This window comes from Callorhinus ursinus, unplaced genomic scaffold (assembly GCF_003265705.2).
Source record: "Callorhinus ursinus isolate GAN/ISIS: 27379988/994484 unplaced genomic scaffold, GSC_fseal_2.0 scaffold16, whole genome shotgun sequence".
Classification (NCBI taxonomy): domain Eukaryota; kingdom Metazoa; phylum Chordata; class Mammalia; order Carnivora; family Otariidae; genus Callorhinus; species Callorhinus ursinus.
In genome coordinates this window covers 31181075-31200368 of record NW_027397078.1, presented here as the reverse complement: position 1 = coordinate 31200368, position 19294 = coordinate 31181075, and the positions used below count along the sequence as shown (strand labels likewise).

Below are 19294 nucleotides of genomic sequence, written 5' to 3'. Positions count from 1 at the left end.
ATTGATTGATTGATTTGACAGAGAGAGACACAGCGAGAGAGGGAATCCAAGCCGGGGGAGTGGGAGAGGGAGAAGCAGACTCCCCACCGAGCAAGGAGCTTGAAGCAGGACACGATCCCAGGACCCTGGGACCATGACCCGAGCCGAAAGCAGACACTTAATGACTGAGCCACCCAGGCGCCCCTACTTCTTCATTCTTAAGCAGGTTAAAACAGATCTCCCTTCAACCCAGGTTAAAAGAGTTATGCTTAGGAAGGTTGAAACAAAGGAAAGATAATAGAGAGCAGAAGAAAAACAACACTGAGTTTATGGGATAAAACCACGGAGTTGTGATAATTCACTCAGAAGAGCAAAAGTGTTGGGTGGTTCAGTCAGTTAAGCATTCCACTCTTGGTTTCTGCTCAGGTCATGATCTCAGGCTCTTGGGATTGAGCCCCAAGTTGGGCCCTGTGCTCACCAGGAAGTCTGCATCTTTCCCTCTCCCTCTGCCCCTCCCCTCGCTCATGCTTTCTCTCTTGCTTGCTCTAATAAATAAATAAATCTTTAAAAGAAAGAAAGAATAAAAAGAATAAGTGTTTCAAAAGCCATGAAAAACTCTCATCCTATCAGATATTTTCCTGGTATGAATCAATGGTGGCAACAAAGAAGTCACATTCTGGGTGGAAAATTACTTCTGGGAGCACCTGGGTGGCTCAGCTGGTTAAGCGTCTGCCTTCAGCTCCGGTCATGATCCCAGGGTCCTGGGATCAAGCCCTGCATTGGGCTCCCTGCTCACTGGGGAGTCTGCTTCTCCCTCTCACTGTCCCTCTGTGCTTGCTCACGTGGTTTCTCTCTCTCTCTCTGTCACGCGGTTTCTCTCTCTCTCTGTCTCTCTCTCAAATAGAATCTTAAAAAAAAAAAGAAAGAAAAAAGAAAATTACTTCTGTGTCTTCAAGCTTCTCAAGTTTGACATTTAAACAATGTATACTTGTGCAGGGGTGCACAGTTGGTTAACTCTTGGTTTCAGCTCAGGTTATGATCTCAGGGTTGTGAGACCGAGACCCACAATGGGTTCTCCTCAGTGCAAAGTCTGCTTGAGAGTCTCTCTCCCTCTCCCTCTGCCCCTCCCGCTCGTGCTCGCTCTCGTTCTAAAAATAAATAGGGGCGCCTGGGTGGCTCAGTCGTTAAGTGTCTGCCTTCGGCTCGGGTCATGGTCCCAGGGTCCTGGGATGGAGCCCCGCATCGGGCTCCCTGCTCGGTGGGAAGCCTGCTTCTCCCTCTTCCACTCCCCCTGCTTGTGTTCCCTCTCTCACTGCGTCTCTCTCTGTCAAATAAATAAAATCTTTAATAAATAAATAATTCATATATATATGTATATATGCTTGTGCAAATAAATTCAGAAATTGCTACTCCAGAAATTTATATAGTTTCAAATAATATTAATCTCTTGCGATTAAATTCTCTACATAAGTGGCCGTTGTAACAAGTAGTCTCATCATCCTGGCCTGTGGCATGTGATGAGGTTTCTCTAGTTCACAGAAACCCCTTGAGAAGGTGATTCAGCGTGGAAAAGTGTAGTTTCCTGGTAGACCGACACCAGCCCCCAGGTTCTAGGCTTTTATCTTACTCTCAATATCGAATACTCTCAGCATATTAACTGAAAGCATAGTCTCCCCCAGGGAAAACAAATCAAAGCAATACGTCTATTTTCAAACAATTTCTTGTTCAAGGAAAAATGGGAAGTTTAAAACTTGACAGTGAGGCTTAAAAATGAACTATGTAATCACACAGTGCCACGTGGATTCCCCAGCTTTTCACCAGTATTCTTCCGAGAGAAGGTAGTGATGTTAGGGTTCGAGGCCGACAGCCAAGAAAGAATTCTTGAGACGTCTTTGGTGCGAAAAGGTGGTTTTATCAAAGCCCGGGGACGGGACCCATGGGCGGACAGAGCCGCACCGGGGTCATGAGCAGTGGCCCATTATATACTTTCAGGTTGGGAGGGGGTTAGGGAGAGCGTAAATCTCTAAGGAATTTTGGGAGCAAGGTGTCCAGGACTTCGAGGGGGCTAGCTGTTGTTGGGAAAGGGTCATTTATTACTGTCTAATAAAACCTGTGTCATGAGACCCTTCAGATGGATATCAGTGGGTCATATGCTTGGGGGATGCTTGCCAACATGTATCTTGGAGGGGTTAGAGATAAAGGAAGTTTCCAAAGGAATTTTTATACATGAAAGCAGACTTATAGGATCTTGGGGGGAGGGGGCGGGCTAGGATTGCCTTTTGTCCTTAGCAAAGTATTAACATCGAGGCAGCTGAGTCCCTAGAGGAATGTCATTCTGCCTGTTTCAAGGACTTGTCAGGGGGCCCTAGGTAGTAAGGAAACTTAATAATTTTTCTTCTGCCTTTGTTTCCCATATCAGTAGTACCAAGGAAGCTACCAGGATGGAAAGTGAGCCCCATCCCAGAGAGAGAAAACTGAATGGCATCCATAGATTTACCACCGTGTTTTAGAGATCTCCATGGACATGAACCTTAAAGACCAAAGCTGCATGGCAAAAAGCAGCTCACCAAGTTCACGTTCTATTTCCATCAAAGCCTGGGATAGAAGATACCCCCTTACCTAAAAAACAGATTAACGGGAGAAAAACAAACAGCAGTTTAATGACCTGTACACAAACGGTAACTTCTACTCAGTTTTCAGAGCTCTCCCTATGTCTGCTATTTCTTTAAAATCAGCCTAAACGAATTCTTATACCAAAGAGACATATTTTGGGGGTGTTGGGGAGGAAGACCTTCCTCTGCTCTTCAAGGTCCCTCTAGCAGGACTAAGAATCGAATTGACATGAGACAGATTGACAGGAGAAAATAAAATTTAATAGCATACTTAGGGGAATCGACACAGACAGGGAAATTCCAAAGACAAGGAGGCACCATGGAAGCTTACAGGAGCTAAGGAGAGAGCTCATTAGCAGGAAGGTGAAAGGAGATGTTTTGAAAAACGAGATTGCCCTGTTATGCAGACAAGGTTCTTAGATAAAAGGGAGTCTCTGTTAATAGCTTTCTTCCTGGTACAGGCTCTCCTTTCCAATGTAAAATTAGGCAGTTGAAGGGGAGGCGGAGAGCTTTTCCTGCATCTGCTAGGTTTCGATGACTTTTAACTCATCTTTATGCCAAAGTGGCCCGTCTTGGGGCAGCCTGCCCCGGACCCCTACAAGGGCAAATTTTGCTCCTCTTCGTTTCCCCCAGCACCTGATACCATGTGTGGCTCCTGCTGAGGGCTCGAGATACATTTCTTGAATGAATGATTTATAATAACTTTCCATGTGTTCCTGTCCCACGGCTGCTCCACTATCCTGAGCAGCCACGCTACTACCATTAAGCCTTCAGTGGATTCCAAGTTCAAGGGGTGTCTCCAAAAGAGGAAAACCTCATGTAGTAACAACAAAAGGGCTGGTTTATTGTTTTTAAGTGCCCTTCTTCTGGTCCTATTTACATGCATCATCAGCCCACAGTGAAAGCACTCTGGTATAAGTGACTTTAGAAATCATAATCATCACAATCGAAAACTTCCATTTAAGCCACACTACCCCTTTGTGATGGTAAAGTATGCCCCCAGTGCTTAAGTCCCTCTCTCTATGAGGCCTATTCCAGCTTTTAACCTACCTCGTGGGCTTTTCATTTGGAGCCTCTTGTGATCTCCAAGTTATAATTTTCACAAGTGGAGCTCTAAAGCTCTGTAATATTTTTGTTTACCAGAATTACTCATTTCACTTCTGCCTGTGTTTGGTAGATGAATTTTCTGTAGCGTCTTACAAAAATAACGCTGTAACACCTTACAGACTTAAGTGAAAAAAGTTAAAAGGCAGGGCGCCTGGGTGGCTCAGTTGGTTAAGTGACTGCCTTCGGCTCGGGTCATGATCCTGGAGTCCCGGGATCGAGTCCTGCATCGGGCTCCCTGCTCAGCAGGGAGTCTGCTTCTCCCTCTGACCCTCTGACCCTCTTCCCTCTCGTGCTCTCTGTCTCTCATTCTCTCTCTCTCAATTAAATAAATAAAATCTTAAAAAAAAAAACTTAAAAGGCCAAAGACAACACACTCAAAACAATTAACTGAGCAGTTAAAATATTTAAGTTAAAGTCGGGAAGCTCAGATGTGAGCAACAACTCTCCTCTCAAGCTCATTCAACGGGGACATCAGGAAGCCGACTGGAGACAGGTGTTGGTTGCACAATGTTGCGAATGTACCTGATGCCCCTGAACCATTCACTTTAAAATGGTTAAGTCTAGGGGTGCCTGGGTGGCTCAGGTGGTTAAGCGTCTACCTTCGGCTCAGGTCATGATCCCAGGGTCCTGGATGGAGCCCCGCATCGAGCTCTCTGCTCAGCGGGGAGCCTGCTTCTCCTTCTCCCTCTGTGCTCTCTCTCACTCTCTCTCAAATAAGTAAATAAAAATCTTTTAAAAATAAATTAATTAATTAAATAAAATGGTTAATTCCCGGGATGCCTGGGTGGCTCAGTCAGTGAAACGTCTGCCTTTGGCTCTAGTCATGATCCTGGGGTCCTGGGATCAAGCCCCTCGTTGGGCTCCCTGCCCAGTGGGGAGTCTGCTTCTCCCTCTCCCTCTGCCCCTCTCCCCCTCATGCTCTCTCTGTCTCAAATAAATAAATAAATAAAATCTTTTAAAAAACTAAAATGGTTAATTCTAAAAAAATAAAAATAAATAAAAATAAAATGGTTAATTATGTGAATTCTGCCTCAATGAATATACATATATTATATATATATTTATGCCCCCTTACATTCTGCCCACCTGCAGCGAGGGTCTTACTTGCCGCCCCCCCCCCAGTCTTGGACATGTTTAATTTTATTTTTAGCTAAAAATAAACAGGATGACGGGGCGCCTGGGTGGCTCAGTTGGTTGAGTGACTGCCTTCGGCTCAGGTCATGATCCTGGAGTGCCTGGATCGAGTCCCGCATCGGGCTCCCTGCTCAGCAGGGAGTCTGCTTCTCCCTCTGACCCTCCCCCCATCTCATGTGCTTTCTCTCTCATTCTCTCTCTCTCTCTCAAATAAATAAATAAAATCTTTAAAAAAAATAAATAAAAAATAAAAATAAACAGGATGACAAACTGAAAGAAGCTTGGGCCGCACACAAATCTGTGGTTGAGCTCCAGGTCACAGAACGACTCCTGTTTGACTCAAAATTCACTGTGGCATGTGCCCTGCCACCTTTCTCATACAGCACAGTGAAGCCTCAGTTACCCGGATCCTTGCTCACTGCCGGGACGTCACCATATGCCGGACAAAACACAAACACGCTTTCTCCCCTGTGAGGTTTCTGGGAAAAGTTTAATTGGCTACAGAAATTTGTGAGAACCAAAGCCCACCTCTGGACTGAAAAGGAAAGTAGCCCTTTGGTTCTGGTTTATCTATTATTAGATCCCCTTTGAGGCTTTACATCCATGTTTGGTGGAAAATAGAGTGATTCTTTAAGAGTGTGGTGATTTCCTCAGACAGTTCCTTCATCCTGGCTTCAGTTATTTCAGAGCCTTAAAAAACAGAAGAAGAATATAAGTATTAGCAACATCAGAAACTGAATAATGTAAGTCTTTCAAGTACCTCCAGCTAGTCTTTGCACCATTTTGGTTTGCTCCTAAAGGTCTCCATGTTTGAGGCAAACCGAAATAGAGAGAGGTACGCATTCCCTGGTGAACATGAATATCCTACTTCTAAGTGAAACGAAGAGAGCTCATACTGGAGCAATTAACTCTTTCTACATTTTCCAGAAAAGAGAGCTGCTCATCCACTTCAAGGCCTGCCATAACACTAGAGTTATCCCAGGCAGCATCAGCCTCTGAGCTCGAATTCAATAAAGTTATCCAGGCTGCTGTCCTCCCTCATAAAGCCTAAAAGAGCCGTGGAGAAAATAAGGTGCCCTCAGAAGCTGAGCCAGTCTCTGGCATCTCCCTACAAAGAAATAAAATACCATTTTATTTTACACAAATCCATGGAAATCTGTTTCTCCATGAATGACCTAAACCAGGGGTCAGCAAGCTGCTTTTGTAAATAAAGTTTTATTGGGACACAGCCACGCCCATTCACGTATGTATTGGCTACGCCTGCTTTCCCCCTATAATGGCAAAGTAGAATAGTTGCAACAGAGACTGCACGGCTTGCAAATCCTAAAATATTTACTATCTGGCCCTTTACAGAGCAAATTTTGCTGATCTATGACAACTCTAACCACTCTAGCCTCCAGATACACATTTAGAGGTGCACTTACATATTTATTCCTGGCCTCAGGTGCATTCCAGTTCCCCCATGCTAACTGTGAGCTTTCTCCGGTGCATTCCAGTTCCCCCATGCTAACTGTGAGCTTTCTCCGGTGCATTCCAGTTTCCCAAAAGCACGATCGGCTGTCAGGTCCGTCCTAACTATGCCCCGGGCTGCTCATATTTGCTACCTATGCCAGGCAAATGGGAGCATCCCGCGAGAGCAAAATCATGCAAGGCAAGTCCTATAATGGTCCCTTCTCCAGCAGGACAACAGCTTGGCTGTCAGACAAACAGAGACTACTTGAGGCTTCCATCTTACCTTCTCAGGCAGTCCTGATTCGTCCCAGTCCTGTATTAGTTTCAGCTTATTTCCAATTCGGCTATTCTTGGCTCTGAAAAGCTGTCATCACTGGCATCGCTGTATCTATCACTAGATCAAAAGAGGAACTAATTTAGCAAGGTATAAAAAACCCTGGACCATTATCCTATTTACACTTCCAAACACATTCCATAATTAATCTCCACTCAGAGAAAATGCTAAGCGATGTTCTACCACCACTTTCTAGTCACGGCAAAAAGAGGTTAGTCCAACCACACACAATGATCTTTCGTCAGAGGAGCTGATCACTTGCTTTCATCTTAAGTTGGAAGCAACTTATTCAGAAAATTTATAAAAGCATTTCAATTTAGATTAAAATTTATAATCTTCTGAAGGCCACTAATATAGGCCAGCAGCATGAAAGTTTTCCATTCCAACAAGCATTCTCATATGTCCAAGGGCTTCAGAAATAATTTGCACAATTATGCTATTCTCACATTAGAAGCTTTATGGGATGCTCCGACTACCTCGAGTCACATGTAGTATTCAAAATAGGACCAATGACTGACGTAGATGCTGCCATGTTGGGTTCCCTCAGAAGTACACCTTCTCCATGACAGAGCCCTGCAACTGGAGTTTTGCTTTGAGCCATGGGCTCAGCTTGGGGTTCCTCTTGCTCGGTTCCAAATCAATCAGCAAGTAGATCAACTTCACAGGAGTTCTACTGATCTATGGAGATGACGTTGCCAGGAAGTAAGTGTTTTATGCCTGACCCATTCCTAGCCTTGACCAACTGTTAGCTGACTTACAGCAATAGAAGTCTGATTTCCATAACACGTGAAAATCCATTTTCTTTCTTTCTTTCTTTCTTTTTTTTTTTTAAAGGAGGAAAGGGAACTGAAGAAACCCTCTGCTAACACGTTAGGAAGCAAAGGTTTACTCTAAACATATTGAGTGCGTATCAATAAATAGGTCAACAAAAATAGGTCCACAGCCTCACTCTCCTCCCTGACTTTTGAACAAAATACTGGAAAGGCTGTGGGGGCGGGGCTCGAGTATGGAGAGGAGATAGACAAGGATTGAGAATTGGCAGAAAAGACAAGATATGTTAGATAAACATATAAATCAACAGATCCTCAAAACAATCAAGGAGAAGATACCTCCTACTTAGATTTTAGAGCAGGAAAATCACTTCTGTTACAAAAGGGTTTCCAATAAAGAAAATACAGGAATAACTAAAGAATTTTTTTTTTAAACTGCCCCCAAAAGTTGGTATGTCCTTCCTTATCCATGCACTCTCATTACACAAATGTCGAATCCTTCCTGGTTCTGTGCGACAAAAAGGGAATTGGAAGTTGCACTCAACTTCCTCTGGGAGAAGAAATGAAGGTTAGGGTGCTCAGGTGATTCACCCAGCACACAGCTCATTCAAGGCGGGGTCAGCATCCCCATCATGCCAACCCAGGCCACAAGCTCAAGTCTAAGCTGGGCTGCAATGTGCCAGCAGGCACCTTGGGGCATGTCCCCTGACTCCACAAGCAAGAAGGCCAAAAGAACCAAGGAACTCCCATTTTCTCAGGCATCAGATGTTACACCTGCTTCCTTCCCAACCTCGGAGCCCAGGGAAGAGTAAGGTGGGCCCACATCTCCCCCCCTCACACTCCTGGTTGTACTGTTTATTAGCCACATACTTTTGGACTGGTCACTTGACTCCTGAGAGTCTAGAAAAATAGTAACAATACCTACAACCTCACCAAAATGTTATGAAGGCCAAAAGGGAATGTCTAAATGTGCTCTGAAGCCTACATAAAAATGTAAGCCGTCATTGTTTATGAGAGTTACATATTTATAACATGGCATCTCTCAAAAAGTCATGGAAATATAAAGAAGTCACAAAAACTGCCAATTGCATGCTTTTCAGAATTGCTTTTTTTTTTTAAGACTTTATTTGTTTGAGAGAGAATGAGATAGACAGAGAGAGCATGAGGGGGGGAGGGTCAGAGGGAGAAGCAGACTCCCGGCTGAGCAGGGAGCCCGATGCGGGACTCAATCCCCGGACTCCAGGATCATGACCTGAGCCGAAGGCAGTTGCTTAACCAACTGAGCCACCCAGGCGCCCCAGAATTGCTTCTTGTCCCAAATAATTCCCTGCCCACATTAGCCAGCAGAGCAGGGTGGGTCTGTTTCTAACCTAACGGTCCTCATTTCTGTCTGATGGCTGGCTCCCCCAAACTCTGACAACACATCAAAATGGCATGGGGAGACTCGGCTTGAGTTTAGTCATTTTTAAGGCAAATGAGCGGGTTCACTGATTCTTCTTCCTATGTGTCAGGGGCCAGAAGTAGGACAATGAAATAAACCATGGCACTCAAGAACAGAATCATTAAAATAGGCATTGCTGTTCAACGTGCTGATGTCAGGGCATCCGCATGCCAGCAAAAAGCAAGCGCTAGAAATAAAATACGGATCATCACCACACACGGAACAGCAGCGGCTCCTGCACGTTCAATAAAATGTGAATGCTACTCTGTGCTGCGTCTGACTTAGGGGTTCATTTGAGTTTCACACAGAACAAACTTAAAGAAGTCATAAGATATACTTGTCTGAGTGTATTTTCACTAAATTCGTGACATCTCAGCTCTATCTTAAGACTAACCCATCTTTTAAAATCATCTTCTCTGTACACACATTTCTCAGTAGGGAAAATTATTAGATATTAAGGTCTTACATGTTAAACTTTATGAAATGCCACAGAATACAGACCCATTTGTGTGTATCTTGATATATTTGAGGAGGGGAAGTTTTAAACCTGCAGTGCCCAATATGGTAGCCACAAGCCACAGGACGCTATCTACATTTAAATCAATTAAAGCCGAATTGAATTGAAAATTCCATGCCTCACTCACACATATTAAGTGCAGTTCAAGTGCTCCATATGCTACCGGGTTGCTCGGTTCTTGCCCCAGAGGCACCGAAGAATTGGAAACCCGAGACCAGAATGGGGAGATAGAGTTCATTAAGTAGATAAGCATAGTACCTACACTTTCAAGAGCGAAAATGAGCCACTACTAGAACAAGAGTGGCAATGGCCCCAAGAAGCTCTAGCTGCATCCTTTTAAGCCGGTTTTCCGCCCTAAATTTGGCTTTGACAGATATGGTCAAGTGACAGCTGGTTATATAACATTTTGGCTTCTGCGCATGCGCCTACCCATGATGCATTCTGTTACAATTGTATTTATCTATGTATTGTATATTTATGAGTTTCTAAGGAGCTTTTGCTGTGACCTTAAGGACACGTTGCGCCTTTTGTGCGCATGCTCAGCACGTGGAAGTCCCCTTGTGGCTTCTGAGCCAGCTCTGTGGCGAGGCCTTTCCTGTTCTCTTAGCTCTTAGAGGTGGCTCTGAAGGTGTGGCTGTTAACCGTCAGGGCTGGCTCCAAGGGTGTGACCAGCATCTGCTTTATCCCTCCTCCCTCAGGGTCCAACTAACCGCCCAACAAATAGTCCTGTGGGGCTGGCGACTGTCATATTGGGCGGTGCAGATTATAGAACAGTTCCATCATTGCCGAAAGTTCTGTTGGATAGCACTGATTTTAAAACAAATGAATAATGATTAAAAACAGCAACAACAATATATCACCATATCAAAAACTATAATCACCATGCAATGGTTCTCCTTGTCACTTCCTAAAAAATTTTTTTTTAAGGTCTGGCTATCTACAGTTAATGAAAATCATGGCAAATGGCAAATGTCTCTCATGCATCCATGTGTCCCCCAAATAACAGAAGCACTCTTTTTTAAAAAAGTTTTAATATATATGTATATATACACTTTCTTTTTTTTTTTTTAAGTAGGCTCCAAGCCCAATGTGGGACCTGAACCCACAACCCCAAGGTCAAGAGTCACATGCTCTACCGACTGAGCCAGCCAGATGCCCCCTATATGACTTGTTACAAGACAAAATCAGAATCACCAGCAGTGATTCATGGGAATCGCTATCCTTACAACACTGGCTTGACCTAGGAGACTTGACTGCAACAATCTACGTGTGGTTCTTTGACAAACAAAAGGTTGGTCATCGTCATTTGTTCGTCAAAAATTCCTGGTTCCTAGTAAATTCCCAATATAAGAAAATATATATTTCAAGGCACTAGGACAAGATATAGTAATGCCTCATATATCCCACTTTTTTATGCCATCCCAGGGGCGGCCATTAAGCCACTTCTTCTCCATTAACAGAAAGAGGTGGTTGGAATTTAAAAAAATCTTGATGGCCAACTTAGGATTCCCAGCATGCATGAGTTCCTACAATACTTTGTATCAAAATCCATTTCATGTGGAAAAAGCGTTGTTTTAAAACAGGTTGCCATGCACACAGTTTTCTCCAAAGCATTGTTACTGCTTTACTTACTTCCTTTTCAAAGAGCCCCTGGAAGCCATAAAATGTGAGAGCAATGGAATAAAAACTTAGTATGCTTTGATGAGTTTTGCATTGACTAGTAAATGGTAGAATACGACCCCAGCAGGGCATTAAAAGCACAGTAGTCTCTACCACTATTAACTCCATCCCTGGCTGGTACCATATCATCAGCACTGCAGTGAACCACCATCAGTAAAGAGCACCTTTTAATCAACATTTAATCCCTAAGGGAAGGTGTATTCAAATGTGGTTTATTAGCAGCACTTTACCAAAAAGTCTCAAGGTATGCAGTTGGTGACAAACAATGGGGGCACAGGGGGCGGCGCTGATTTAAAAGGTGTTTAAAAAACTGTTAAAATAGAATCATTTTCTTTTTCCAGTTCACTTTTGCTTGAAATGTAACAAATGGGAAAAAGTAGTATTTTTATATCAGTTTAAAATATACAAAGCACCATCTCAACTATTCTTTACAGCAGCCCAAAAGGATGAAGATCCTGAAGTTTAGGAGTAGAGACTTGGGAAAAATCACCCAGTAAGCAGCAAACCCAGAAACCAAATCCATAGCCCCTGCTCTACTCGTTCACACTGTCCCCAAAGAAACAAACTATTTGCACCTGTCGGGGAGCAAGAATTTCCTGTCCCCTTTAAGGTACTCCTAGCTGGGGGCGCCTGGGTGGCTCAGTTGGTTGGGCGACTGCCTTCGGCTCAGGTCATGATCCTGGAGTCCCGGGATCGAGTCCTGCGTCGGGCTCCCTGCTCAGCGGGGAGTCTGCTTCTCCCTCTGACCCTCTTCCCTCTCGTGCTCTCTATCTCTCATTCTCTCTCTCTCAAATAAATAAATAAAATCTTAAAAAAAAAAAAAAAAGGTACTCCTAGCTGGACTAAGAATCAAAGTGACATGAGACAGATTAACAGAAGAAAATTGGAGGGACTAAAGTTTCTCTTGAGCCCGCAGTGTCTTGATTGCCTTCAACTCAAAACAGTCCACGTGCAGAAGTGGCATTTTTTTTTTTTTTTAGAAGTGGCATATTTTGAGAAGACCTGTCCCAAACCCCTTCAAACTTGAAATAATCTTTATGCCAAACTGGGCCATCTTGGGATGGCCAGCCCTTGGCCCCTACACACCACAGACTGCAAGAATGGCCCTTGGCAACATCAACCATGCAGCCCAAAGGTTAAAAAAAAATAGACAAGGTGATCCCAAGTTTAAAATAGTGCTGGAAAATGCACATCAGATTCATGCAGGGGGGAAAAAAGTATCTCACCCTCCTAGTCAAAGAGAAAGAGGTACCCAAGGGGGGATAAGTATGCCTTAGAGGGAGAAATACACACACTACAATCAATAGAGAGGTCACATCCACCTCCCATGCCCACTGTCAGGAAGTAGCATCCTAACAGGATACAGATTGGCATTCACCTCTCACTAAGCAGTTCAGGAATGTATATCAAGGGCCTCAAAAGTGGTGTGAGCTGAGGCAAAGGCATTAAAAGCTTCTAGGGAGATCAAGGGACTGCAAGCTGTTCCCTAAGGATCTGTGTGCATTTTATTCTCTAAGTCAAGGGAAGCCACTGAGAGTTTTAAACTCCAAAATAATGTAGGAAGATGGACTGAGAAGAGGAAAGCTGGAGGTATAGAGACCAGATAGGAAGCTCTGTAGTAGGCAAGAGATGAAGAAGACCAGAACTAAGGTAAAATTAATAATAATAATTCCCATTTAGGAGCACCTAGCTGGCTCAATCAGTAGAGTGCGTGACTCTTGATCTCAGGGTTGTGAGTTCAGGCCCCACTTAAGGTGTAGAGCTTCCTTTAAAAATAAAAAAATAATTTCCATTTAATTTCCCACCATAGGCCAGACACTGTGCTAAGTGCTTTACATTTAGTATGAAACTTAATCTTCATTAAGTGGGTACCATGGCAAGAGGGTACCATTACCATGCCCCTTTATAAACTGATGCAGAGAAGAGCGAGGTCACAGAACAGTGATTATAACCATGAAATGAGTCCTATATGTTTATAAAGGTTAGAAGGAAATACTCAAAAATGAGCACAGTGTGTTAGGCTGGTGGGTTTATGGGTCCTTTTTTTCTATTTTCAAAATTTTCTGTCATGCTACATCTAGAAGTCAACAGAAAACAAAATCTTCCCAAGCTTGAAGCCGGCGTGTCACTTAGAAGGAAACCCAGAAGAAAGTCATGGCAGAGAGACTAGAGACAATGGTGAATGAAAATGGGTGCCTTCTCTCCCTGACTGCTGCCAGGATTCACAGGTAAAAAAAAAATGAAGAGATGAGGATAAGCATGAAGGAGAGAATGGACTCAGATCCTGGGAGCACACGAGGTATCGGGGAATGGAAAGACCCGGTTCTGGGTGTGAACTTCCTTTAAGGGCCCTTTGATTATATAGTAGTTTCAACTTTTGATTTCGGTCTGAAAAAGTCAAGCAAATAGAGGGAGTCACTGAGTAATTTCCCTCCTGTTGTTTCTGTACCAGATTGCTTCCTGTTTTGCCAAAGAAGATGATTTCTCTGCACAAAAGGTAGTATATGTTGGGTGGAGGCATGGAATCCAGGATCCTAAAACCTAGAATACAATGCTGCTCAAATGTCTTAAGATTCTGGTTCTATACTTTAAAGACATGCTACCTCCAAGAGCTGCGTGTCTGTGAACTGCTGACCGAGCAGTTCAGCAAGAACCCATCTAGGTTCTTGCTTTCCAACATGGAACGAGCACTGTGTAAGCATGAGAGGTTTACTCTGACCTGACACACGGGTGTGATAAATGGCAGCGTCATCCAAACTGGAAGCTATTTCTCCACTTGGTGTGTAGTGAGTGAGCCTAAGAGTTCTGCAGGGCAGCCCCAGAGATCCACATGCTGGAAAACAACCTCTGAACCACGTTAGACTCCGATCCCTCTTCTGTTTCCAGGTGCTTAAAAATGCAATTCTGAACAGAGATGATATGCTTTGTTTCTAGATACTCAAGAACTCACAATTACAAGCACCTTTGTATAGCGTATTTAGTATAAGTCCCCTAAAATTGCCTTCTTACAATCACATGAAACAGTCCCATCCTATTACATGATATGCCAGCAAAACCAGGCAAATGTGCGGTTATCTTTCGTACATGGGACACATGTACACCAGAGGAGAGATCTCAGCAGAGGATTACAATAATTTCCCATCGGATTTGTTTTTTCTAAAACTGGCTTATTAGACTTGTGCAAAAAAAGAGTTAACACAGCAGGCGTGAGGCTGCTATCATTAGAAGGGCTTGCTTAGTGGCGTGGGATGGGAGAACGACTCAGGAACTTGGCTTTCAGAATGTGTTCTCCATGACTAACCGATAAGGTCCTTTCACTGGGTGTAGGCTGATGCGCTTTATGGTGAATGCTTGCTTTCCTTCTGAGAGTCTGGAATTTGAGTGGTTGCTAGGTAGAGAATGCCTATGTAACCAGCCCCAATAAAAACCCTAAACTCTGAGTCTCAAATGAGCTCCTCTGGGCACAAACATCAGACACATGTTGCTGCATGTTCCCTGCTGAAGGGAAGGTGAGCTCTGTGTGAGCTCTCATGGGGGGGTGGGGCATAGGAAACCTGCAGATAGGTTTCCCCACACCCCACTTACATCGTTTTCGCTTACTGAGCCAGCTGGGTGTGCTTACTCTGTCACTGAAGTTTTAACCATGAGTACCACTATATTCTGATCTCCTTCTAGTTAATCATCAAATGTGTGGGTCGTCCTGGGGGGACCCCCAAAACAAAGGCTTTCCGTTTGATTTTGCATGTACTTCCTGAGCAGCTTATAAAAACCTAAAAAATACTACCCTAAAACTGTTATGCCTTTCTCGAACCGAAGACTGCAAGTTGAAAACCAGGTGGAATTGGTCCTCATAACTGGGCTTCCACTCTATAGACAGCAGAGTAGCCAAGAATTTAGCTCACCAGCTCTAGATCCCAAAATACCATTCTCACCGCAACTTCCCAGGCACTAAAAGATAACTGTTCTCCACAGGCCAGAACGCAGAGGTTATAGTTCAGGTGTACTCGCTCAAAGCCAAAGATTTTTGTATTCTGGGCTTTAAAGATGTCAGCTGCGCATGTGCCATATAATTACATACAGTCGGCCAATTTCTGGGGAAGGAAGTCACTATGCTGGTGTTCATATTCCTTGTTACGTTTGTTTGTGATGGATTACAGACAGTAGTCTGGTTTGACAGAAATACAGTACCAACCCAGCTCACGTTAGAGCCTGGCCATCAAAGCACTCGTTCGCTTTTCATCGTTCACTCACGCCACAGAGCTGGGCAGAGAGGAGTTGAAGTGCAAGGTCCCTCTGGAATCCGGGTGTCTGTCACTGGGTTAACTCATGGTCACCATTCTTAGTTGGACCCCCCCCCCACCGCGAGGTGTCAAAATTAGGCTAGACTATACCCATCCTCCCCTGCTACCTACAGTTAGTACTTTAATGGGTACTTAACTACCCCGTGCGCTAGGGAGCCAGGGAGATCACCATAAATAAGGTGTCGGCTGCCCTTAAGAAACGCGCCGGTTTATGGCTGACGCGCAGGAATTCTCTGACCACCGCGGAAGCCTGCTAGTCAGCTGTAACTCCAATACCAGCCTCGGAGTCACATTAAGAAGTCTTGCCTTGTCCTCGAGACATACTGAGTCTTGCTCAGGAGTCCCTAGCAAGCAAGCATTTTTCTCAGAAACTGCCGGTAAGCTTTGCCCAGAAACCACCATCCCGCCTCCCGGCCCCCCGCGGGAAGCAGCGGGCCATCTAGCACACAGGTGCGCAGTCCACACAAATTAGAGAACACTCGTTCTTAGCCGTTGCTGGCAAACAGCCCGACATTATTTCGCCCAGCTATCGCTGCCGCCACCCTCCTCTTACGTGCGAGCACCGGAAATAACGGAGACTATACAGTGGAGGAGAAAGGGTCACGGCACGCGTGCGACACGCGACCACCCTGGCATTTGCAATGCCGCGCCGTGTCACAACACAGAAGCTCTCTTCACATGCAGTCTCGTGCGGAACTTCGCCACGCGAGCCCGGTAAAGAGCAGCTGCTCGGCCGAAGCGGGGGGAAAGCCTGGGGCCCCCGCGGCCTGCTCCTCACCGCCGCCCACACTGCGGCTCCGCAGGCCCCAGCTGGGAAACCAGTGCACTGGCTCAGCGGAGCAAGCAGTGATCATTGAGTCAGTAAGACACCTGACAGGGAAATACGTAAAGCTGTTCCCGTTTGAAAACTGGCTACAAGAAATGAGAGAGCTGTGAGCTTCTCCCCGCAGGTAATGTCACGAATAAGCAGGCTTGTGTAACACAAGCACACGCACACACACCAGACGCAGATCCTGGCAGCTCTCGACTGCAACATCACCAGGGTTATTTGCTGGGATGGGGGTCAGCAAAGGTAATCTTCTAAATGACATATATCCGGTTACTGCGGGAATAACCCTTCATAACCCCTCTATGATTCTGGCTAGTTCCCTCCACTTTTAAAGTTATTGCATCCAATATTCTTGCAGGAGAAGAAGTAGAGAAATTCTCCCCAAACTAATATTTAAATGTAAAGAAATTTTAATGAAAATCCCTAAGGGATTTTTTATTTGAACCCAATTTTAAAAATCGTTGCATAATTCATCTGGAAGAATAGCAAAATATATTTTTTAAAAAGTTAAATAATGGGCGTAGGGGGGCTCCTGGGGGGCTCAATCATTAAGCGTCTGCCTTCAGCTCAGGTCATGATCCCAGGATCCTGGGATTGAGCACTATGTCGGGCTCCCCGCTTCTTCTCCCTCTCCCACTCGCCCTGCTTATGTTCCCTCGCTTGCTGTCTCTCTCTCTCTCTGTCAAATAAATAAATAAAAACTTAAAAAAAAAATAATGGGCATAGGGTAGATAAGGGCTTGATTAACAGTAATGCTATGATAATGAAAAGGGTGGTAAGGGTTCAGCAATAAGACATGAAATCATCAACGGAACAAAACAGAAATCTTTACAACAAATCTGAACTACTCAACTTACTAACCATGGGGGTGGGGGGATGCAGATCCTACCTTACACACTATGCCAGTTATCAAGTATATGTATGTTACAGATTTAAACTATAAAATTGAGACCATAAGAGTGCTAATGGAAAACAAATGGGCTATTTTTTTATATAATATTTTTGATAGGGAAAGATTTTAGGCATGATACTAAAGGCAGAATCCATAAAAGTTAAAGATCTGACCACATAAACTAAAAATACATAAATATTGGCGCCTGGCTGGCTCAATCGGTGGAGCATGCGACTCGACCTCAGGGTTGTGAGTTTGAGCCCCACATTGGGTGTAGAGATTACTGCAAAATAAAATCTTAAAAAACACACACACACACACACACAAAGATGGGGCCCCTGGGTGGCTCAGTTGTTAAGCGTCTGCCTTCGGCTCAGGTCATGATCCCGGGGTCCTGGGATGGAGTCCCGCGTCCAGCCCCCTGCTCTGCGGGGAGCCTGCTTCTCCCTCTCCCACTCCCCCTGCTTGTGTTCCCGCTCTCACTGTGTCTCTCTCTGTCAAATAAATAAATACATAAAATCTTAAAAAAAAAAAAACCATGAGGACTGCATAAAGTCTTTCTTTAAAGATCTAGGGAAAATGGAAACCATGATTACCAACTTAAAAGATAAACAAACCCACTTTGAAAAATTATTTGCAACCTAACAAAGGATTAATGTCCTTTATATATAAAGAGCTTACCAATCAGTAAGATAAAGGATACAATAGCAAAAGGAAAAATAGTGCAGAGGGTATGAACAGGCTAGTCCTTAAAAAACAAATAAATATATAAAATATTTATATATATTCATTAATCAGAGAGTCACCAAAAGCAAATCCCACTTTTCACTTATCAAAATGACACAAACTTCTAAAATAACACCCAGCATTAGCGTGATTCGGAAAGCTAACATGTTACTGCCTTGGACGTGAAGAAATCATTCTCATTCAGAGAAAAAAAATGAGGATCGGTAAGAAAGAAAAAAATTACTCTTCATTTTAAAAATGTCCTGTAATGATATTAAATTTCACAAGAACCCTAAAATGTTGATATAAGTGCAGCTGGGGTTGGCGCTGAGAGCAGTAAGCTGGTTACCTAGAAGACAGCTTGCATCCCTGTTGCAAGTAGGCATGGAGGCTCCCGGTTGCCGCAAGTAACAGGCCCAGGTACGGAGGGGAAGGCTTCATCGGCCTAGAAGAAAACTCAGGATGGAATTGGACACCAACAAAATAGGGGTGATCTGAAATGAGAATAATCATGATGTGACTGAAGCAGACAAACATGAGAGCTGCTTTAAAGGTCTTATCTTTGAATAAGAAAACGCATCAAATGGTGAGGCAATTAACCTATTACCATCCCTGGCAGCTACTCTCACCAACCATCTTCAAGGCAGAATCTCAAACGGCAAAACACATCTCACTTAATGAGAGATCTGGCATTTTATCTGTGCAAGGTGTTAGAGGGAGAAAAACCAAGCAACATTTTTGAATGGCAAGATGAATTCTGCTTTGCCCAAAGTCTGCCTGCTTTTTGAAGGCCCTTCGTAGACGTATGTTGGCTCCATTCCCACAGTATCCCTCACACTAGAGGCTAGCTGTAGGGCCTTCCGTCTCTTAGCTGGCTTCCGGCCAGTTCCCACAAGGTCGTTTCCTTTCCCAAGGGAAAAGTCCCCTGGGAATGCAGCAAGTACGACCGCTTTTCTCATCACAGCTTTACGATGGATATTAATCAGAGGTGGCACCATGAAACTGACCTTGTACCCCTATTTCAGCCTCTGCCAACTTATTGCCTGTGAGGATGAGTCCCGGAGTGATAAAGGGATGGCCTTTCAACATGTTAATGGTGGTTGTAGCTCCAGGTGGTAAGAGGTCAAGATACTTTTGTTCTCTTCCTTATACTTTTCCCTACTGTGTGAAACTTTTCCATGAGCATATGTAATTTACATTATCGGGGGGAAATTAAGCAATTTCCAAATTGAAGGTTGTAAAAAGTTCGTACAGGAGAAATTCAAGTTCTCCTGGATGGAATGGAACAGAGAAGTAGCTTCACCCAGCTACTTTTAAACACACAAATCCCCTTTTGGATTGGAAAACATTAAATGGGCAACATTTCCAAATCTGGGTAGAAATTTTACAGGAGTGCAAATTCCTTCCCCCAATCAGAACTCTCAAAAACTATGTTGGCTTCCCCGCCCCCCCGCCCCCAGATTAGGAAGCAACTTCTAATTAGAAATCAGGCAAATCTCTAATCCCATAATTACTATAGT

General features: G+C 44.1%; 1 protein-coding gene across 4 annotated transcripts in view; it reads right to left on the bottom strand.

Annotated features, from left to right (window-relative positions):
• Positions 1–5303: 5303 nt before the first annotated feature.
• The window catches only part of CTPS2 (CTP synthase 2), a 100793-nt gene continuing 86802 nt past the window's right edge, over positions 5304–19294 (bottom strand). For all 4 annotated transcript variants that reach the window (XM_025857682.2, XM_025857686.2, XM_025857683.2 and 1 more), the window contains exons 17-19: positions 18124–18268; positions 6568–6678; positions 5304–5522 (exon numbers count right to left, since the gene is read on the bottom strand). In XM_025857682.2, the coding sequence (XP_025713467.1) occupies positions 6609–6678; positions 18124–18268 (215 nt within the window). In that variant the 3' untranslated portion in view covers positions 5304–5522; positions 6568–6608. The remainder of the gene's footprint in view (positions 5523–6567; positions 6679–18123; positions 18269–19294) is intronic.